The sequence below is a fragment of the Pipra filicauda genome, unplaced genomic scaffold, assembly GCF_003945595.2.
Source record: "Pipra filicauda isolate LSUMZ 115617 unplaced genomic scaffold, ASM394559v2 scaffold80_size11013439_pilon, whole genome shotgun sequence".
Taxonomy (NCBI): Eukaryota; Metazoa; Chordata; class Aves; order Passeriformes; family Pipridae; genus Pipra; species Pipra filicauda.
The window spans coordinates 4,515,408-4,539,291 of NW_024104987.1; the positions used below are offsets into that span (position 1 = coordinate 4,515,408).

Genomic DNA, 23,884 nt, shown 5'->3' on the forward strand with positions numbered 1-23,884 from the left:
GTTGTTCTGTAGTATGTTTTAAAATACTATAAAAAAATAAGCATCAAGAAGCATTGTTTTGAAGGGGTAAATTATACACCCTCTGAAAGGGATCTCTGTCAGCCCAGTACCCAAAACTGCACATGCTATTAGCAGACTAAACAGCAGCACAACACAACTCTGTATCACTGGAGACCTCCCATATATTTGCCTGTTGACAAAGCCTTTTTCCTTCTGTGTTAAACAAGAATTATATTTCTAGAAGAATTCAGCCTCAAATATTAAGCATTCTAGCCAGTCTTTCCAAAGGCAGAGGGAGCAATTGTTAATCTATAATATAACCTATAAATGCTGCATCCAGGGGAGAGGTGAGTGTTGCAAGAGTGACTCTGCATTGACACCGACCCTCTGCACCTCCCTGCTGGGCAGAAAGGAGGTAATTTGGGATTGTGTCTGAGTGGTGTAATGGGCTGTTGGCGTGACAAGGATGAAGCACGTCAAGAGACCTTTTTGGCCAACTTGCCCCCCACCCCCAAATCACTGAACTTTGTGTTGCTTGTTTGTGCTGCTCAAGACGTTTGCAAAATAAACTTTTTCATAGATGATTTATATGCAGAGAAGTTAAAAACAAACTGACCTTTCTCACCCACCAAATAGTCCAAGCTTGTCCTTGTATCCGATTGCCTACTTGAACCATCTGAGATTGCTCTTTGCAACGCATGGCTATGCTTTTGTGTGTGTCCCCTTGCAGGAGTTCTGGGAGGGAAGGCAGTGAGGGGGTTTTGCAAGATGTGAGTCCATTTAGCAGACGGAACTGCGGAGAAAAATCACCACCTATTTTTTTCTGGAAAAAACCAATGTTACATAAGCGCTTCTGTAACTTTTTCTGTTTCATAAGTAACCTGGCAAGTTGAGTAATTCGCATTCTGGGTATCATTCTAAAGAAATATTTCTAATAATCCTCTCTGTGTACAAAGCGGTATTGCCTCATCCCGGTTTGGCATTTAATCTACTAGTTACTATTTTCAGAAAGGCTATTTCCAAATTCAAATAAAAACAACAATCTCACACTTACACAGCGCCTTTCATCCTAGAAGATTCCAAAGAGCTCTGCAGAATTAAAACAAAACAGACATGTTGGACACAGGGTGGCTTCATTCATCACTGAAATGCAGCCAGCCCTGGGGTGAAGCGTGTTCAGAGGCAGCAGCCCAGAGCAATATGATAGAGCAGCTTCCAGTAGGGAGCATGCAGTGCCTGAATCTCTTCTTCCATATCTTACTGCAGCTACATGGAATTCTGTGCTGTTATTTGTGATTTACACATGATGTTAAACATGCCAGGCTGTAGCTCCACAGGGAAAGGAAGGAAAACTCAGCCACCTCCACTGCAGTGTCCTGCTCCCTTTGCCACCCAGAGAGCCAGGGATGTGACTGTGTTCAAAAACTAAAAGGTGGAAGAGGGGGAGAGCAGCAGACACTCAAAGGGCTCCCAAGGAAAAGGATGAAATGTGGATATCATTCCCATAAAAGTCCCATACAAAATAAAAATTCACCCAGCCTGCATTCTCCTTTTTCACACACAGCTTTGCTCAAACATCTGAAGGCCAGAACTGGGAAAGGTCTGCTGAGCCCAGAGCCAATATAACAACTGCACAGCCACATCTTCAGCTGAATCGGAAATCTCTGGGATAGTCCTTGAAAGCATTCCAGCAGGGACAAACTCTGCTGCTACGGGAGCAGTGTGGGAGTGTTTGGGAGGCAGCCACCTCCATTTCTCATGGCAGGTTTAGTGCAGGCTGCTATTATTTACCTTCAGCACCTGCACAGACAGCTGCCAGCACCAGGAATCCCAGCTCTGGGGCAGCGGGATAAAGTCCATTTTCTCTCCTGCCCACACACACACACACACTCTCTCTCTCTTTCACCAACTTGATATGAAATATTTTGTGAACTTTTTTGCCGGGCTATTTTTCTGCTGCCTCCAAGTGTCACAGCATAACTCAGTCAGCCCGTACCAGGATCCAGAGCTGGCCATATTATAATCTCATTTAAAGATACGAAGCCATAATTAGTGAACTCTGAATAAGCATTCTGTATTATGATGTCTAATACTTGTCTTGGCTAATGCAAATACATGAGAAAGGGCATAATCTTATTTATATGTATCAATGTACTGAATATATGTCTTTACAAAACCCTTGTAGTACTTTTGCCTGCACAATTTAATCTATGGCACCAAAATTGCACATTAACTGCTTATACTAAGTTGTGCCTTGATTTAAAAAAAAAGAAAGGAAGGGAAGCAAAGCACCAACCTTGTTAACCCTCTTACCAGGCTAATACTTCATTGAAAATCCCCTTGGTTGTAATGGGTTTTTCTTTTTATACGTACTTTATACAGCACTGTATTAAAGTGGCTTTTTATAAACACAACACATGAGGTTAATAGCTGCAGCCTCAGTTAGGGGGTTTTTGTACCCTAAATCTCTACCAAGACTGTTATATAAATGCTACTATTCTAAAAATAAAAAAACAATCAGGGAAATGTTACGTTATCACTCCCCATCTTAGGCTACTACTGAAGGCAAACCAGGGCATGCTACTTGTGGGTGAAATAAAACTCCTTACAAAAAGAATCCATCTTCACCTGCTCAGAACTACCTTACCACAGCTTCCAGCCCTAGGAACCAGGAATACCTTTGAAGGGCATCTTTAATGGTAGCATCAACAGGTCTTAAAGGTTATGCATTTAAAGAAATTCAGTGACTAAATGGGTTATCTGCTGATTGGATGATGCTTACAATGATGCCTGCACTAAACTGTTTCCAACAAAGGAAACAAAGAGAGATCAGTATTTTTTTTCCAGATTTTTAGGCCAGAGGAGTTTTTAAAATCTCATCTACTTTAAACCACAGTCCAAATAACTCAAAAGGCATTAGCAGCAGCTTGTAGCAGCTTCAAGGATATTTTACTGTTTCTGATGCAAAACTTCAGGTGTATCCTTCAACAGAAGCTGCTCACACCCCTCATTCTGTGGAAATTTGCTTGGGCACTGTTTCGTCAAGGAGGGGAAAAAAGATATAATAAATAATCTAGAACTATAAAATCAAACATCATAAATTAGCACACCTTGATCAGCTACTGCACTTCATGACTTGAAATGATTGCATTTGCCCCAGGCCTTGACCTTCAGGGAGTGCAAAGGAGTAGCCAACAGCTCCTTTTCTCTCTTCTCTTCCTTTTCTCTCTTCTCTTTATTGATGGAGGGTGGAGTGAGCTGCTCTGGGCCACGATGCTTTGCTGTCCTCTGACCTGGCACTGCTCTGCAGGGTCTGTGCACCTACAGTGATGCTTGTGCAGGCATGGGCATGAGGTGTGACATGGTGACAACGGCACAGGAACCACGACGGTCCCCACCTCCACCCCGGTGGGCACTGCTCTGACAGCGGGGTGTGAGTGCACCCCTGTAAATTGTGTCCTGGTTGCTTTCGAGTAAAACAAGGACATGATTTCAACCCTTATGCATGATTTAATCTTCAGCACTTCTGGACTGGCACCTCACTCAGAGCACTTGTAAATAAAGACTGCAGCAGTACACAAGCTCGTCTCAGTTTCAGAGACTGTGAAGAGTTCTGGTTTGTGTTGTTGGTACCTGTCACAGCTACTTCCCAACCCCCTTCAGCACGGCGAGGGGATGTTTCACTCCCGAGTGAGATGTGCCTCAATGGGAAGAGCTTCTATTCTGGCTTCTGTTCCTTGCTCTGTGACCACTGACTAACAATGGCCTTTGGCATCTTAGTGAGTCCTCTGCAAATGTCTAGAACCATGTCTGGTTTATAAAGAGTTTAAAAAGTACTTCAAAACCTCCACTCAGCTTCAACCAAAGATTTCCGGAGCTTTTCCCTACTACTTGATTTTGCAACTCTACCACTCAACAGGCAAAAAGCATTGAGAACACTGCATTCCATGCACATCATTTAATCCTATCAGTTTGAGATCATCAGGATTTGTGTTCAGCCCCACCAAAGACTTGACAGTCCCACTTGACCGAGCACTTTATGAAAACACAGCACCAGGCCTGACCATTTCATACTGCCAGATGAAAGGAGAAGCTTGTGGCAGAGATGAAAATTTAACTGAGCCCTCCCCAAAGCCCAGTCTACTGTTTCTGATGGAAAACCACGTGCCTTCCCGCCAGTGCCGAGTCTGATGGCACAGGCCCATCTGCAGTGAGACCTGAGTGTCAGCTCCTAACTGCTCTGGGAACTGATAGACCACAGCTGGTGACTTTCTAATTTATGAGAAATAAGAAATATTTTCAGTGCTTGTGGATCTTTCCACAGGCTGAGATATTCTAACTAGACAGTTTTTATTCTAGCAGAAAATACTCTAGGCATTTTCTTAATAATTTTAGCATTGCTCAGTCATTTTTCTTTTTTCTCCCTTCAACTCCTCTCTGTCATGAGAATAAAAAAAAAATTCCATTTGAAATGGAACGTTTTCCTTAATCCTATAAAGAAAGAGTATAATTGATTCAACTATAAAATTTATAGGCATGGAATCAATGCTTATTATAGTCAAAACATGCCAGGTCACTCCTTTGCGGCTGGTTTAAAGCTGTTCCGCTAAGTGTAACGTTAAATGAAAATGCTTTAGTCTAAACATGAAAAGGTTAGATTGTGTTACATCTGCACCACTCTGCGTGCCTGTTAGGATCTGATTTCAGGGTTTCACACAGAAGACCTTCCATTGTTTCCTTTGTACCTTCTCCCTGGGGTAAAACTAACTTTTGACAGTCACAGTAAGTAGCTGCTGTAACGTAGATATTAATTTAATCTGGAGCTGCATCAGTCCTTAACCAGTTCAGATGTTGCCTGTATGTTCTGGTGGTCTGGAAAACGCTGAAAAATTGAGTATGAATGGGGCTTAATCATGGCAATGATGGCAAATCTTTTCAGTCTCTCAATTTTTCTGTTCTCAGACGTCTTCCTTCAGGGCTAATTGAACAGACTTGAGTGCTACACAGACACAGTCCCTCCTACTCTTCCATTAAACATTTCTACACACTTTGCAATTAAGCTACTAAACTTTTCAGCAGATGTTTTTTCTAAGCAGCAGAGTGTTTATAACTTCTCTGTTGGCACAGAGCAATGCCATCACACAGATCTAATGGTGGAACGTTTCGTGGGTATATTTATTAGGGCTGGATCCAGGCAAACTGATGGGAGAACCTCAGATTGAGCAGATTTCCCATTTTTTTACTACTCTGTTATTTCACCTTCATGCTGTGCCTGGTGTAGGTGTAGCACTTCTGGGACAAGCCTGTGTTGAGGCTGTGATTGCTCGGTGTGACTGTGCTCTGATGCAGCAGCATCTTTAGATTTCAGTCCCTGGGCCAAAGTTTGCCTTTGGCTGAACAGGTGTAATTCCTGTCGAACCAAGCGGGAATTCCAGAGTTTTAAATAAAAACAGCTCTTGGCCCATTATCCACTTACATGCACTGTGCCCAGGGGCCAAGATACACAGAATTGACAAGTGATTGGGGGTTCCTCAAGAGCTTGAAGCTTTACTCCACAGGGCTCAAATAAAGCAGTGTTTCAGACAGCGGGGAGCACACGCCAGTTTCATTTGTCTGAATTTCGTCACTCAGAATAAAGGCCCTTAAAATCACCAGCCGCTTTCCAAAAAAACCAACCCACCCCAAATTATGAATCCTAGCAGTGTCAAAGCCTAAATAAATACATACGTCAGCTGCCGGGATCCTGGATGTCAGTTTTGAAGGCATATATTGCCCCAGACTAGTCTGTAAATAATTTTTATTTTTATTCATGACTTTAAAACCACATCACTAGTGGGCTGGACTTGTGGTTCTTCATTTGCATATTATGTTTTGACCTAAACTGAGTTAGATGCAGAGGGAGAAGAAATGAGGGTCAGATTTCATTAACAAAATAAGGCAGCTTGTGTGAAATCAACGCCTAGTGATGGAAAAATATGCAACTGAACTGAGCCCTTCACTGGTTATTTAACTAAAACAAGGTCTCTGTAATGACAAACACTCCCATCTTCAACTGCATCACAGACACTAACAGAAAAACTTGGCATCTCTCATTGTATGGGAATATGAGGCAGAACTGGTGAGGACTTTTTCCTGCCATCCCCTTGCCAACTGTACATTCCATCTGACTGAGGATTACTGATAATTTTTGGCAACTTCGTGGCTACAGAGGACTCTTCTGTACAACTATTTATTTATCCAGGGCTTCAGGAATTTATTTTTAACAGAACTTTTAAAAATGCTGTAAACACAGAATATGTTAATTGTATTAACAAAAGGATTCCTACACCAAGCTTTCTTTTTCCCCCCCCAAGCACACTTTGAGTCCAAGCTCTTCAGTTGGTGGAAGTTGGTAGAGCTGCTCTCACTCTGGTGGATGCCTGCCAAATTTACAATAGTTGAGGATCTTTCCCAGTAAAGCAAAATGCTCATAAAAAGCTGAATAAAAGGGAGTATTTAGACATATATTCTTTCCTCAGCAGTAGTACCAGGAACCTTTAACAGCCATGTCTCTGCAGCTACAAACGGGACCTCATTTGCCAAGAGACACAGACCCTGTCAGAGAGCACCGACAAACTGAAGAGAGAAAACAGGTCAAGGATATTATTCCAGTTTTAAAGAAGAAAAACTGAGACAGAAAAGCATTAACTGACTATTTTCTACCAAACCAGACAGAACTGACTCCAGCAGAGCCCTGGGCCACCTCTATCAAGGCATGAAGACATACCCAATGAAATCATGTATCTTGTCAAAAAACTCTAACAAAGTGAGAACTGGCGTCCTGTGTCCCCATCCAGAGCACAGCCTATTCCCTAAATGTCCTGGAAAATCTCAGAACTAGATTAGAAACTATTACTTCCACCACAAAAAATTCAATGACAACTTTTTGGTTTTCAGCGACAGAAAGCTGAAATGTTTTAGTTTTGAACAAAGTTCTTCCCCTCCGCTTTTGGGGACTGAAATCCAAAGAATTTTTACAAGCAAACCTGATTTTTCCTTCGTTTTAACAGAAACTTTGCTACATTTTTTTCAGAACCCGAACTTGGACATTTTCAGATGCATTCGTAAAAGAAAAAAAATGGCAATTTTTTGGACAAGATCGACTTTCCCTTAAAAATCACAGCTCAAGGGGCAATTTTCTCCATTTTCTTTCTCTTCTTCATCAAAATTGTGAGTGGTGGGAAGGAAGGAAGTAAAGGGCTGTCTCCCAGCAGCACCACTCTAGGACCAGCTGTGGGAGGCAGTCCTGTAGACTCAGCACTAGTCACAGCCCCAGTCCTCTCCTTGTACAGAGCAGGGAGCAGAAATTGCTCTTGATCTACACCTGCATGAAAATGTCCTGCACTCCAGGACCTCGCCAGCCATGGCTTTCCCACCCTTAGCACTTCCCCACCACTTGTCCCACAGGGACAGTGCCCATGCACTGGAGATGGAGAGTCTGCTCCAGGCAGGACCCAGGCCCTTACTCCCTGCACCTCAGAAGGGTTAGGGGGTGGGTTTAGTGGGCAGTTGGCACTCCTTTGTCTTTCACGGAGTCCTGAACTGCTTTTGCTGTTATTATAATGCCTGTGTGAAAATTCTGATCACGATTTAGAGCAATAAGGCAGTAAAGAGGCTGAGAACCGTGCTCTGCCTCTCCGAACGCTCCGCTGGAACCAGGGACACTAAGCTCCCAACTTAGGAATCCAATGTGTGTACCTGACACAACTAAAGCTGGGCAGTGCAGCTGGCTTTGGATTAAACCTCCTGTGTTTGGTTTTCTGGCTAGTCAGCATTACCTTGCCTTGAATGAAGTGTCTGCACAGATCCTGCACAAAGCCGTGCACGGGAACTGGCTGCACGAGCTCAGGCCTCAGGGCTGAACAGCACCAAGGATGGCTCACATGGGGCTGTGGAGCTCTGAAGCAGGAAAGGCATTATTTGATCAAGAAAAAAAAAAAAGAATCAAAAAGAGAAAATTTCTGCTTTAAAAGATTTAATTATTTCTAAATGTAAAATAAAATATCCATAAAGTAACGCAAAGAAGTTAAACGTTCCCTTCGAGGGAAATTCTCTCTTTTTAAAATTATCCCTTTTTCTAATAAACTAGTAATTTATGTAATCCATATAAAACCACTAACACTCATTCTTCTATTTTTAAATAACACTGGAGAGCTTTCCCAAGGCTTATTTTATTTTTACGAGAAGGATTAAAAATCGTGATGGTCCAGATTCTTCCACACTTCTTCTATCTGCTGACAAGTAACATATTCCTGCCATAACCCCAGTGAGCAGCAGCTGGGGATGTGTCCTGTGGAATTTGCAGCACTCCACTGGCTGCAGTGGAGTAATGCCAGGCTGACAGATTCACTGCTCTGAATGCAACACCATCTGATTTGGAGCTTGCTGAACAAGTCATAAATCAAGCGATCTTTATGTTTCTAGACAAACATTTCAAGAAAAACAAGGATAAAGGATCTCTATATAGAGCTATTTGTTCTATCCAGCCTCTTACCCAGCTTAGTATTTTTATTGCTTCACAATGAGCATATTGTGATTTGTCTAGACTCCATGGGAGGATGCTTTACCCTTTCAAAGTAACTCAAGGCTGTATCCCTGTTTTTCCCCCAGAAGAGGATCAGGGGAAGAAACTACAGCTGAGACACCACCCTTCCTTGGGCTCGCTCTGCCAGGGATGCTGCTGTGCTCCAAACCATACCTAAAACATGCAGAAAGAATAATCTACTTTTAAATAACTCACAGTGCTCTAGTTTTGGATCCAGTTTTGTGCTCAAGTGAGGCAAGACTGAGAGACTGAACCACGGCACAGTATCTCAGATGGCACTGCAGACACACACTGAGGGGACACACACCACCTTCACCACTCAAAGGAACAGGGGGCGAAGTTTCCTCAGAGAAGAAAATCCCTCCTGCTCCCTCACACCTCCCCTCTGCCCCTTATTTCTCTCTCAAATAATTCAGATGTTTTAGCCCTTCCAGACAAAAACTGGAGCTTTAAATTAAAATGTCATCTGTTAGTAAAGAAACTAAGCTATGTTTTTCATTCCTGAGAAAGGACTCACTTATGCTTATAACTATAAGTTGCTAGTGATTAAGCAACTGGTATATTTTCACACTCATTAAAAGAAACACGGTGTGTTCGCCTTTCTAAGAAAAGGCATCTTGTTTGTAATACTGTAATACATTGGGAACACCTTCTAATTGGCTTCTAGTGCCCCTTGCCAAAATTCAGACACAAGTTTGTTTATTTACACAAGGAAAAAAATAAAACATTGTATAATTAGTCGAGCAATGGACTCCTAAATTCAGCAACTCAGAGGTATGCAAAACTGACAAACTTTTTAAGATTCCATTTTGGTTTATGAAATATCTCAATAGGTAGCCCAGACTGCATCATGGCTATTGTAGCAATGTGCTGCTCAATGTGGTGTTTGTGTCGAGATGGAAAACTTTGACATGTTTGATTTTTATGCAAGTCAATTAACTTGTTTTTTAAAACTGTAAGGGCATGCTTTGCAAATAAGATTACTTACTATAAATTATGAGAACATAGGGCTCCATTCAGACAAAAATGTTACACACCCCTTACACATGCATAAGTCTGCAGAATATAGTTCTGCACCCTGACAACTTATTCAGCTAGGGGTAGGAGCTTATTTTGGTCTATTCCATGGGGGCTTTCCTAAAAAGATATGAACAAAAGGGGATAGAGACTTAATTAGAATGTCTCTCTACACCCCACCTTCCTTTGCACCACCCAGGCAATTCCAACAGGCCAAAACCTCTCCTTATGTGGTGAGGGAAGAATTTCTTTTTTCAGTTAAGTCAGCCCAGAGCAGAATTAGCAATGGTATGTCCCCCTAACCACAGCACAGACAGACATTTGGCCATTCCCACCTGTGAGTTCTGCTCTCAGCACTCACACTCAGGCACGGTCTGTTGACTGCAGGCATGTCCATCTGTTAACACAACCTTCATTGTGCTTGGCCCCAGCTCAGGTGGGACCCTCACACCAAGACTTCAGGGGGAAGCTGTCCCTGGAAGAGAGACACTGAAAAGCAGAAATGACACACCACCAGCAGCACAAATGAACGTGGCAAGGGTGCTGCAGTCAGCACGAATCATTTTCATTTCATGTGATAGACATTTGGCGAAGATTTCTTGCTCCCAAAACGCAGATTCTTCGATGGGTGCATGAGAAATGCAGGATGACTGTCTGGCACTCAAAACACAACCTAAAGAACTGCAGAGATGTACTTGGGGCTTGGACGCAATGACAGTGCCAATACATACACAAAGCAAATCCAGAGACAAGTATGAGTCACAGAAAGAAAAACTCTGGAATTTTGTCCAGGTCCTTTCCACTTTTACACATGCAGAGAAACTCTACCTAAGCAAACCATCCCATTGATTACATATGTAGGCAAGAATTGCTCGCATGAAGAAAGGTCACTGGATCTGGTCCCTGCTTTATGCACGTTGTGACAGAAAGCCAACTCTTACTAAGTCCAAGACTTGTTCCCATTAGTTGTGAATACTAGGTTAAGGCACAGGAGAGCACTTTGTCTGCCTTGCCAGCTTCAGTCTAGGTAATGAAGTCATTCTTATTTGAACTTGATGTTAAATTGTTGGTTCTGATCTAAAGTCTGCAGAGTCCATGCAGATTACTCATTTCTTGAGACATCTTTTACTTAGACAAAGGGTTAAAGCAGGGATGCTGATTGAGAAGATAAGGGACAAGTGGCTTCCCTTGTCCTCTGGCTACATTCTGGACAATCTCTTCCACACACTCTTTGCTATCAGAACTATCTTTCAGCTTAGAGCAGCAAACTGGTAGAAACAGTCACACACAAGCAGAGGAACACGTGCGCAGACACACTCAGGAAAGGCATTTCAGGCAAAAGACCTTCCAGAGTTAGATTCCCAACACTACACATATGTTCAGAATAAGGAGGATGCTGCTCTGCTCAGAAATCAGCCATGGCATTTACCAGAACTGACCTGCCACGTATGGAAAGACACCTCTCTTTCCTGAGGAGAACCAGCTACGTGCCTCCCAGCAGCCTCCCAATGTCGGGTCAACTGTTGTTACTGGCAAGACACTGCTGTGGAAAGGCTGCAACAGAATCAGGGACTCATCACTACCAGCATGTGTTGCTATGGACACCATTGAAGAAAAGCAAAATCATTTGAGAAGGAAATAAAAGACTCTTTTCCACCAATAGTGACAGACACTCTAATAGGTTAGTGATCCTGGTGGAATGCTAATCAACAGCACATAGAAAGACTTGGAAGTCATGCAACTTTTAATATTCCTAGAGAAGGAGTGGAGAAGTGAATTCATGTAGTAGTGGCCATGCACACAGGCTTTACACTGACACTTAGCACTCAAACACAGGCATCACACCTTAATGCCGTGGATAAGTCAGGTAATACTTTTGTCTTACAAGTCCTTCCTCTCAAGGATCTCAGCTCCAAGCCATAGTCACCTGGAGGGCCCATCCACACCTTCCCACTGAACCAAATACCGAAATGCAGCTGGATTCCTTGCTTGCATAAAACTGAACAGCTCGTCCGACAGCAGCAGAGCTGTGCTGATTTACTGCAGCCGTGGATCTGGTGGCTGATTTGAGCTCAGAGACAATCTAATTTTTCCATTCCTCACAGCTCTGGTGAATAATTTAAATATATGCTCTGAGCTCACCAAAAATAACACATTTTCAAAATTTTTAGTGAGCTGAAAAATAAGAAATGCTGGCTCAGAATTACACAAAATGCTCTGTTCAATCTTACGGAGTGTAATTTTGATTGAAATGGGATTTTGGCTTATGCAGGTTAAAAAGGAATGAATTTTTGTCTCAGAATTGAGTGAGGACTTTCAAAAGGAAAAAACCCCACTGTTTTAAGTTAAAGAAATCAACAGGTATTACTCTGAAAACATCAGAACAAAATACTTTATTTGAAAAAATTATTTAATGTTTTCAAAGCTGGAAATTGGCCACATTTTTTCAGCTGATGTGAATCTGTAAAATGTTACACTGCCACTGAGTCACCATTTTTGCCCCAGAAAAGCTGCTAAAATATTTTTCTCAGCTGTACCAGTAGACAAATCGATTGACCTTAAGAAGACAATTTTCACAAGTAGGGCCAGGGGCATTAAATTTACTGTTTTAACAGAAAGCATTCTGAGCAATTTACACCAGAAATATAGAAACAGGGAGTCAAAGAAACTTTCAATCGTATTTCATTTACTGTACTATGAAACTAATCCAAAATACAAGGTCAATACAGAACAAATCATGGAATTGCTCAGTAAGGCTGGAAGGCAGCAAAATACTCTGAAATAAATAACATATTTGAGCTGATGTCACCTGAGCTGCAGTGCAGAGGCACAACACTGCTCCCCAGAAATGGGAGGGTCACTGGAGGTGACAGTAGTAGCTGTCCCCACCTTGAGCACAGAATATCCCTGCACTCTTGGGAAACACAGAGATTGTGTTCTTTTCTGAAGGTAAGTCTGCACAGACACCAAAGATCCTGCAATACACTGACAGGGATTATTATACCAGATATTCTGCCTAAAAGGGAAATAATATTTTTGCTCAGCCCCTCAACAGTACTTCTTCACACTATAAAGTGACCAAGGTCACTTTAATTGCAGATTTTCACCCTAACTGTAGCAAAATGGTAAAGGCTATACTGGAAGTTACTCATGAGCTCCTCAAGATTTGGCAGCACAGCTCTAGAATCCATATATTTTACAGAATAGAAAAGGGGTGATAAAGAAGTCCAGGGTTTGTTTTGTTTTTATGGAATGCTGCGGAAATTTCACAAAGCTAAACTTGCGAGACAAAGTGTGTAATTTCACCGAACATCTACTGTTTGGTCAAAAAATATTTTAATCAAAATATTATGACCACCTTCAGGGAAAATATAACAGGCAAAGAGAAACTTTGGTGACAGGTAATTACTGTGCCAAAGGCAGGAAGATTTTAGGCAACAGGAAACAGAAAAAGAGACTTCTGAAAATACTTCATATTTTTAAAAGCAGATTAAGATCTTCGAGTGGCATAAAATAACTGTATTGACGTCAATATGTTTCTCCATCACATCTGCAGGGGCTGATGTAGAACTGAAAGGAAGGAGGGAGGGGACTCCTTCAGCGTGTGACAACAACAACCATCCTGAGGGGAGGCAGGAGGAGGGAAAAAAGTGAAGAGAGGGCAACGTTGCCACAGCTCTTCCTCCCCGTTCTCCCTTCTCCCCTACAAATCCAGCCTAGCAGGAGATATGGCTTAGAATCCAATTGTTTTGCTTTAGGATTTCTCTTCTCTGTGAGAAACTTTAAGTCTTTTCTTTTTCTCACTACTTCAGAGTGAGATTTGGAAATGGGATTTTCTGCAGCTCATAGGAAAGTTATAAACCTAAATCCCAGATTTTTTTTTTAAATGTACATCTATTAGCTCTTTTTGGAAAAAAACTCCAAACCTTACTATAACCAGTTACAAAATGCACCATATCAGACAGAACTTGTATGTAGCAGTAAAGCTACATCTGCTGTTTTCACAGTGTCGTGTATTATCATTGTCTCCTACTGTGAATTTCTGCATCCAAAAACTCAAACCATAGGTTTTGTTCCCCCACAGGTGTCTGCTTGTTGAACAAGATGCCTAATCTCAGGCACCCAGGACTGAAAATGTTAACCTTAAAATCTGTTGGCATCTCTCAGAAGCTTAGGAGTAAGAGGAACCTAGTCTGGCTGTCTGAAAAGTTTCATTCAGATTGCTTTAAATATTTGGTGGATGATTACAGTCTGAACATTTGACTACATGCCACTTCATTAGATTTACTCATTTTTTTTGTTCGTACCATGGATGGGAAATTAAAAATGATCTCTGATATTTGATTTCCCATAAGATATGAGAGATATTCAAGGCAGTGTCTGGAAAAAAATTAGGATAATAAGGTGTATAAATCTCTGCTTCATTTGAAACAACGCATAAAAGCCAACCCCACATTAATTTTTTTGCTGAAAGAACTTCAATAAGTTTTAAAGTAAGTGTTTCATTTACTGCCACATGCCACACATACATGGCAAACAGTTTATACAAACCACAACACTCAGCTGTTCCTGGTTAGGTAGAACAGCCCTCCCCTGAACACCCAAGCTGCTCTTGGTTCCCTCGGGACTCTGGGACAGGGTGCTGAGCGTTTTGGTCCAAGGGAGAACCTACAGGCATGTGGGATGAGCAGTCAGTCCTTCTGGGGAGGTGCTCGTGAAGCCTGGGTTGAGTGTGTGCTTGAAACTGTGTTGGCTCAGCCCAGAATGTTCTGCACTTTTGGAGGCAGCTTAAGTGCAGCGTAACTACCCCTGACCTGGTGGTCCAGCCTTAATGCCTTCTTCATGTAGTGCTCAGGGAACTTTATTAGACTTTCCAGTTAACTGGAATACTCCACTGTGTATACACACAATGGTGCTGGGGGTGTGTGGCGAGGTTTGGGGACTGGGGGGGCTACGGGGTGGCTTCTGTGGGAAGCTTCCCCCCTGTCCAACAGGGCCAATTCCAGCCAGCTCCAAGATGGACCTGCCACTGGCCAAGGCTGAGCCCATCAGTGATAACGGGAGCACCTCTGGGATAAGAATGGGAAACAAAACCCCCCAGCTACTTCAGCCAGAGAGAAGAGTGAGAACATGTGAGAGGAACAGCTCTGCAGACATCCAGGTCGGGGCAGAAGGAGGGGAGAAGGTGCTCTGGGCACCTCTGGGAGCAGAGATTGCCCTGCAGCCCACGGTGAAGTGGCTGTCCCAGGGAACACGGTGGGGCAGAGATCCACCTGCAGCCCCTGGAGGAACCCACGCCAGGGCAGGTGTGTCCAAAGGAGGCTGTGACCCCATGGGAAACCCATGCTGGAGCAGGGTCCTGGCAGTACCTGTGGTCCCATGGTGAGAGGAACCCACACTGGAGAAGGGAAGAGTGTGAGAATGCTGTGGCTGAGGTGGAAGGAGCAGCAGAGACAATGTGTGATGAACTGACTCCAATCCCACTCCCACCCCCCTGTGCTGCTGGTGGGGAGGAGGTAGAGAAAATCAGGAGTGCATTTATGCCTGGAAAGAAGGGAGGAGTGGGAGGGAGGTGTTTTAAGATTTGATTTTATTTCTCAGTACCCTACTCTGACTTGATTGGCAATAAATGAATTTCCCCAGGTTGAGTCTGTTTTGCTTGTTATGGTAATTGGTGAGTGATCCCTCCCTGCCCAAGAGCCTCTTATCATATTTTCTCCCCCGCTCTGGCTGAGGAGAGGAGTGATGGAGCAGCTCTGGTGGGCACTGGCGTCCAGCCAAGGTCAACCCACCACAACAACATAAGACCCAGACCCAGCAACTGCTTGGTGAAAAGGGGCTCTTCACACCCTCCTGGAGCCAACAGCAGACACAACGAGACAGAGACACCTGGGTGTTTCTAAGGCCATGAGAAAGACTTCTAATGTAGCACTGAGACTTAATTTGGGAAGTGATTTTAGCTGAGGCTTATTTACAAGAGCTTCAAGGTTCAAGTCAATGACCTCATTTATTGTGCAAGTATTACCTACAAAACAAAATTTTATCCACTTATTCCAAAAGGACATGATGAACCTTGAAGTTCACTCAGTTTTAAAAGACAGTATTTCAGCTTGTCTCACCAGGTTATAAAGTCTCTCTACTAATTTATGTACATTTACAATAATATTTATGCAGTATTTCTCAACATTCTGTTGCTGCATGAGAGAAATGGAGTGCTCTTGGAGGAACAATCCATGCAAAGGGCAAATTAAACCTGCCTAGATATGCAGTATCTCTAAATGGCCACGCAAACTAGGAGATGGTGAGAGGAAAAACTATTTTCTGCCCATTCTTTACTCACAGACAGTATTATGAAGTGCTTGGAACACCAGAAGGTTCATTTTGAAACAGAGGAGTGATGTTTACAGTTGCCCTTATATAAATACGTATTGGTTTTATGTACTTCTTTTTCCTCAGTTCAACTCAGCTTATTTATAGCTCAGAAAAAGGGATGGATTTTTTATTGCACAGGTACAATGCAGCAGCTTGGCAAGAATATTCTGAATCACAGCCCGTTCATCCTCTGTTCAGAGAAATGCGTGTTCAGAGCTGCCTGACTGGGGATCCCATGGAAGGGTAAACTCTAACCTGAGCCCTGGAAAGTTGCTCTGCTGTAACCAAGGTATTTGTACTGGTAGGCATAAGATGCATTTACTGTGTGGTTATTTGCACCATCCAGTGCAGCAGGAACTTCAATTAATATGGCAGAGCCTGGCTCTTGTGTTTGCTGCATCTTCCTCTGGACCATGGTTGTGCATCCAAGCCAGGTAGTAAGTTGCCAGTTGTACGCCAAAAATAAAGATATTACTATGCCAGAAGGAAAACAGCATAAGGGTTGTATCAATACAAGGCACTATGCTGGTTATATTCTCCTATATTAATCCCTCCCCCACAAAACAAACAAAAAAAACCCCAACAACAACGTCCTCTTATTGCTACTAAATCACAAACACAGATCAAACGTCCCCATGCCTGTTTCATTCTGCACTTTGGATTGAGAATCCTTGCAAGCATGTCAGTTCTGGTGGTGGCTTTGTGATCTGGATCCTGCTTGGTAGGATCTATGCAGAGACCAACAACTCATTCTACAGAGCCCACTCTGCAGGCATCAGATGACTGTGGCTTTCAGTTACTACCTCTGGATCAGAGCCAGAAGCCTAGTGGTGAAAAGCTCTTTATACCATTACCAATCCCTCGAGCCACCCAGTCCTTCTCCATTGCATACAGGTTTTTAGTGTTGTGCCTTAAGATCTGTTCTGGTTCTGAGTAACGTTCTTTGTGATGGCAGTCTTGCCACTCCCCCTCTCATGAGGGAAAAAAAACAACGAGGAGGGAGTGTGAAACTTATTTTCAAACTGTGTTATGATTATCTGATGCAGTGACTACTCTGGGATTCTCCAAGGGAGAGACCTGAGTCCTGGGGAATGCCTGCCTTAGGTGAAGGAAGGCTCCAGGCTGGTCAGTGCTGGGATGTGTGTGCTGCTGCCTTCACTTGGGCGGCAGCTCTTGGACAGCAGCACCCACCCACTGCCAGAGCTCCTCACAGGGATGGCTCCAAAGCATTCCAGGACATCCACGGGCTGACCAGGCCTGAGTGCACATGCAGGTTGGTCTGGCCTTGAGTGCTGACACAGAATGATGCTCCATGGCAGCATAAATACACCCCTGGAGAGGGCAGAACGTACAACCAGTGAGCCCCAGAGCATCTGTTCTCAGCTGGTCCCCATCTGAGCTATCCCCCAACAGAGTCAGAGGCTAAACTGTGCCATCTCTGCACTCCTGTCCTCCAGTTCAGCAGGGAGAAGTGACTCACTGTGACGTTATACCCGTGCAGATTTCTCTTCCAGCAGCTTTTCTCCCAGACTCTTCAAAAGCACATCACACAGAGCAGCTGCTTTCCCCACAGGGAACAAGCTGCAGGGGACTTAACAGTAATACACTGGTACCCAGCCTTCACGAAGAGGGCTGTAAGCTGCTGATCCTGCAATAACACCTCCGAGGATTTAGAGTCTTTAATGTTGATTGCTGAATATTTCTGCTCCCCTCTGAACCATTCCAACAGTTGTTTCAAGCGAATGTATTCATTCCCTTCCTTTTAACCATTGGAGCTTCTCGCTTGGTCTGGGAGCAGGGAAGAGGGAATGAAAGGGTCTCTTCAAATTTGCTGTAGCTGCTCTCTTAAAAGAGAGCATTGACACAGGTTCTGCAGCTCTCTGGTGCAGCGAGGCTCCCGCAGGACCTGCAGGCACAGAGAGACTGCCCGATCCGTGTGGGCACTCCAGGAAGAGCGTGGCTGTTCTCCTCCCCTCTGGATGGGAGTATCATATCTATTCCTAGCATGGATCTACCAGGTGGCAGCACTCCCCTGCCAACATACCTTTGGTTTGGCTTACCTTGAAGGCTGTGATGTTATAATATATGATGACGTCATTATATTTATTTCAACTTTCATTGAAGATTCCTGGCAAATCTCCGAGCTGGAATATCTTCTTTTTAACGGGTCCAAGATCCAGCCAACGTGGTGTGCAGATTACATTTACACAACACAGCCCAAGCAAGGTGAAGTGTTGATGTTACTAAATTAAGATTACTTCTCTGTTAAAACTATGAGAGAGCAAAAACTTGTCCGGTATTTATACAAATCTTACTGCTGTAATTTCTGGCTGTGGTTGTTTTGGTGATGACTCCATCGTGCACTCATGCAATCTCAAGAATTCATCTTTGTGGCAGTATTTTGAAAATGATAAAATGAATCAAGTATATTTTTTCAGTTAAGTACATATGTGAGGACACAGCGCTCTAATGGTGTGTCTAATATTTTCTAGATGGTTCATTTTCATCACACTACCTGCACTAATTTTGAATGGCCAACTTCCTCTAGTCTACTCTTTTATGCATTTATCAACTGTGTTACTCTTAGGCCTTAACTTTAGTGGATTTTGAATAAACACATGGTGTGAGAGAACGAATTATTCTGGATAAAGACTAACTACAGTGATGAAAATGATGACATCCTGCAGTCCTCATCAGGAACTACAGCACATAGGTTAAATACCCAAGTGAGGTTGCACAGGCTATGGCTGAAGCAGAAATTAATTTAAATTCCCAGTATTCCGCTTTAAGACCCTAAAATTGCAAAAGAAGAAACTGAAGATTAACTAAAAGCAAACTTTCAACCTTTCCCTTCTTATTTCTTCCCCACAGTGATCTCTGTGAGGTCTTACGATGCCACTACAAAGATCAGCAAACAGAAATTGTCTGTGTTATGAATTGATTTCTATTTAAAAGAGCTATAATTCAATTTTGCTTTAAAAACATATTACAAAATCCAATATTAAACAGATTTGCATAGAAACATTCATCAGAAAGATATTTTATTTGTTTGGCTTGAAACACTTCCACTACAAGCCAAATATTTCAACACCAGGGCAAGAGGACCAGAAAGTGGACCTGACCAGAAACAACAGTGAAAACTACTAGTTTATTTTTGCTCCACCAGCTGACAAAATTTAGCTATTTATTTAAATGAAAAAATCATGGGCCTTGTGGATGGTGAAACTTGACTTTTTTTAAAACCCAAAATATTCTTGTAAATTTATTATTAACGGGGTGTTATTGGTTGAGAAAGCACACGTGTACACATGACTCTCTGATTACAATGACTCTGGGATGAAAACTAAGGCAGATCCGGTGATAGATACTCAGACTACATTACCAGCACACTTCTTTTGCACTCACACAACACTCACCAACACACCCCCAGCTCTGCACACAGGAACATTTTAAATCTGAAGCAAGCAGTCAGAGGTGGTTTCCAGATGAAGTCTCTGTTTGCCCCATTGCTGGGATCACCGACAGATAAATCACTGGGTGAGCCCCCTCACTAAGTAGTGGGAATATTACTTTAGTAAAGTTTGCTAATGGGGCAAAGGACCTTGTATTGTAATCCAGTGACATTTTCAACCTTCGGAGAACTTTTGTTGACATTCCCGAGTCCCTGGCTGCCATCCCAGCATGAAATAGTTTCTGTTCACATAATTCTCGTGTTTACCAGTCATGAAAAACTCTTGCCTTTTTTTTTTTAAATAAACTTTTTTTTTTTTTTGCAAGTGAAACTCTGTCTAAAAAAATATTGGCCCCAGGCATACAAGGTTTTGCATAAATTCATATGTGATGAATGGCTGATTTTAATGTTATTTGGGTATTTGTCAGAACCTAACAAATATACATGGTAATGGTGGTTCATAAACTTAAACATCTCAATATACCCTTTCTTCTGGAAATAAATTACGTTTGTTTGCCCTGCCTGGAGTCCTAAGGTAGCCGACATTAGGAATATTTTAAATGTGATCATCCATCCAGCATGTCTTTCAGGCGCCACGAAGATTAAATGAAAGAATCATAAGATGAAGGTCTTTAACTTTTAATCCTTTTACAATGAACCCTTAGATAGACATGGGGGCAGGGTGCCTTCTATGTGAGTAATAATGCCTCTGTTCCTCTTCACTAGGTTAATGAATACCCTAAATGTCCCAAGATCTGATTTTTCCCCCCCTCCCCTCAAACTATTGAAATTAGAAGCAAAGAGACGGGCGGTAAAACGCACCGAAAGAGGGAGAGAGGGAATGAATATGCATTCGGAGATACCGAACTAAGCGTCACAGAAAAGCAGGGCTGGGTTGCCTCAATGAAAGACCCACGGGTTTAAAATGATTAGCACTGATTCCCTCCGAGTTTTCCCTCCGAGTTTTGGGGAAGGAGAAAAAAAAGTTTTTTGATTCCAAGATAAATAAGGAAAAGGCTTTTTGCACTGTCAGGGAGCCTTTGAAGAGCACGTGGAGAGTTTGTTTTCGCAGTTGGTATCTATGAGATACGAACCGTCGGGTCTCCGGGCACGTAGAAGTCAAACACTCGGGGAACTGGGCCGGGTCCCCGCGGAGCCCCGCGGGCCGGGCCGGTCCCAGCGCTGCGGGGGCGGGCGGGGGCGGCCCCGGGAGGCGGGACGGGAGCGGGGCACCCGCACCCCGCGGCGGCACAGCCCGGCGCTCCCCGGGGAAGGGGGGGCAGCCCGGCAGGGGAGCGATCGCCCGGCGCTGGCGGGAGCCCAAAGAGTTAAAAGCGGGCCGGGCCGGGCGGTGTGCGGGGCTGTCACAGGATCAGCCTAATAACGTGTCTGCGCTGAAAACCCCCAAAGCCCAGGGGTCAAGTTTCAGCAGTGTCCCACCACAATGGTAGGTGTGAAAGACACGTGTCCCGTTGTAAATGAAATGTCAAGCAGTTAAAAAAAAAAAAAAAAAAGCGGAGAGAGAGGGAAAAAAAAAAAAAAAAAAAGAAGTCCCCGAGCAGCTGCCGCCGAGCGCGCCGGGGCTGCGCGGCCGCGGCTCCGCGGGGGGACAGCGCAGCGCCGGGACCCCCCCCCCGGGGCCGGACCCTCCGGCACCCCGGCCGGGTAGGTACCGCACAGTCCCTCCTAACAGAGTCGTGAGCAGGTTCCCACCTCCCCCTGCCACCACGAAACGTCCTGCTGAGCGTGGAGAACGAGGAGGAGAGAGAAGAAAGCCCCCCCGACGGCGGCCAAACCAAAAAGCAAACAGAATCCAAACGGCTCGTGTTTTAGTGGTTGACTTTAATTCTGCACTGCACTTTTACTACAAGGATATAAAGAATAAATAGCAGATACTCTTCATTTACATAGGATTAAGTCATTCAAACTGTTCTCTCTATTTACAATAACATTGTGCTCTAGGCGTTTATTCACTTTTATTTTAAATCTAAAGTCCGTAAGGAAAAAGAAAAAAAACCAAAAAACTCACACACACGCTTTCCGAATAATGGAAAATAGCTTTAACCGTTTTCTTATCAAAAAGTTTGGTTTGTATTTTTTAATCCTTTTATTAAAAAAAAACAACACACCCAACAAAAAACTACTTCGCCAAAGCGAAGCAACTTCTCTCTGGAATATAAATACCAAAAAAAAAAAAAAAAGATACATTAGCAACGATCAGGGTAATAGTCTTAAAAATACAGTAGACGCTGATTATTTCACGTATAATACTGACCTTTTAATAGTATATTAAACCGGTGCCATATATACACACAATATACATTCTCCTACACGTTACAGTGCATTACAACGTTAACCAGAAAGCAAATGTCTTTTATTTCTGTTGCAGCAAAGGTCCACGTGAGTCCGCTGGAGAAGGGGCGAGAAGGTAAGTGCCAGCCCTAGCAGGAGCACTTGCACTCCGAAATGATGGGGTACTGGATGGGTATCCATGTGCACCTCTGCCCTCCCCGGCGCTGGCACCTCCACCTCAGGATCGTTAAATGCACGGACTTGGCAGGTTTGCAAACCATGCCTTCGGGGACTGAACAAGACCTTTTACTGTAGCAGCTGCCCACTTTGACATACCGGGGCCAAAAGCGGCTGCCGAGATCGTTCCACGTGTATAGGACCGGGCAGAAGGTCTGGGACCAAAGCCACATCTGCAGCTTCCTGCGCAGCTTCTTGCTCAGCCTGTGCTTCTTGCCCGGCTGCAGCCCGTCGTAGAACTCCAGCCCTTTGATTTCGCTGGGCATCGCTCCCGAGGGTCTCTGCCTGAGCAGCAAGTCCAGCTCAGCTAGATCGTCCACTCCGAGCCGGTCCTCGGGCAAGGAAACAGCCATAAAGTTAGGGTCGAAGTGACCGCCCATGAGGTTCCTTAGCAAGGTCTCGTTAAGATCCTTCTCCTTGGGGTCAAAGATAGGGTCCGGGTGCTCGATTAGATCCACCAAGGGCAAGTTGTCGCTGGGAGCCGGTCGGATGTGCAGATAGTGCTGGCAGGCGCCCTGCTCTAGCCGGAGACCCAGCAGAACCACCAAGGCGTATATAGTCACAAGGCACTGGGAATGATCCATCCTTGGGAGACCGGTGGGGGGGGGGGGAAAGGGGGGCTGGGTTCACCAAACAGCAGGGGAAGAAGGTGCAAGCAAATACATCAGAAAACTTGTACGGGGATATCCAAAATAACTCGTCTTTGAGGGGGATCACCTCCACTCGCCGCACCACCAGCAAAGACAGCCCCCTGATAAGCCCGGAGAACAAGCCCCCTGCAAACACTCTCTTGTAGCCTTCTCTATAAAAATTTCTCCTGGTGGAGCCGCTCCAAAATTCTGCTGCTGTTGCTGCTTCTTCTCGCCCTTCCCGGGAACGGGAGATGCCTCTTTTTGTTGCGAATTCTGCTTGCTGCTGCCGCTCCTCGTTGTCTGCCCGTGCGTGTGGAAGAAGTTGCTGCCGATTCTTCCTCCCCGCTTCTCTCCGCCGTTTGCAAAGCAGCCTCCTCAGCAGCAACAGCAGCCACGCACGTTGGCACCAGTTTGTCTGCTTTGCAAGGACCCAAAGCCTTTAAATTTCCTGCACTTTCAGCTTCATCTCCATGGAAACCACAGACTCTCTCCTAACCCACCCCACCCCCCTTAAAAAAAAAAAAAAAAAACCACACCACACCACCACACACACAACACAACCCCCACTCCCACAAAAGTCCAGGAGAGCGCGGCTTCCCCCTTCCCACCGGCAGGCACCCTCTGCTGGGGAAGGCTGAGGCGGGAGCCGCCGCCTCCCCCCGCCCTCCGCACGCCGCCGCTCACGCGAGCGGCCGCCGCGCCCCGGGAGGGAGATGCTGCTCTGCCCGGGGCACCGCCCGGCCCGGCGCCCGCTCCGCCGGCGGCTCCGGGCGCGGCCCCGCCGCTCTCACCCCGCGGGCGCGGAGCGGGGGGCGCGGCCCCTCCCGCCCGCCCGCCCGGCGCGGCCCGGCCCGGCCCGCGGAGGGGGATCCGCGCCGGGGGCCCCGCGGACTCCCCGCGCCCTCCCCGCGCTGCGCGGCCGCGGGGGCCGCCCGGCCGGCCCCGCACATGGCGCGGGGTGCGCTGCCCGCCCGCGGCGCCGCTGCGGACGCGGTGCCCGCGGTGCCCGGGCCGAGCGGGCCCTCTGCTGGCGGCGCCGCGCCGGGCCGGGGGTGCCCGCGGGGCAGCGCGGAGCGAGGGACCCCCGGGTGAGCGCAGGGACCCCCGGGTGAGCGCAGGGACCCCCGGGTGAGCGCGGGCGGGGGCGGCGGCGGGCACGGCCCCCGCGCTGCTGCGGGAGGGAGGACGCGGGCTGGCACCGGCGGGACCCCGGTACGGACCCGCGGTCCCACGGCGGATGCTCCGGCAGCCTGCGCGGCCCCGCTCGGAGCCCTCCTCGGAACACTTGCTCAGCGATTT

General features: G+C 45.2%; 1 protein-coding gene and 1 long non-coding RNA gene across 2 annotated transcripts in view; both read right to left on the reverse strand.

Moving 5' to 3' along the window:
• The window catches only part of LOC114003042, an 84,687-nt gene that overhangs the window by 45,598 nt on the left and 15,205 nt on the right, over positions 1 to 23,884 (reverse strand). The gene's annotated exons all lie outside the window — the stretch shown is intronic.
• NOG (noggin) lies at positions 21,247 to 23,033 on the reverse strand. The gene has a single exon (XM_027749560.2). It carries the CDS (start codon positions 22,535 to 22,537, stop codon positions 21,866 to 21,868), a length of 672 nt encoding a protein of 223 aa, XP_027605361.1. The 5' UTR covers positions 22,538 to 23,033; the 3' UTR covers positions 21,247 to 21,865.

Excerpts from the sequence above, each read along its gene's own strand:
- NOG (XM_027749560.2), bottom strand. The coding sequence starts at position 22,537 with ATGGATCATTCCCAGTGCCTTGTGACTATATACGCCTTGGTGGTTCTG.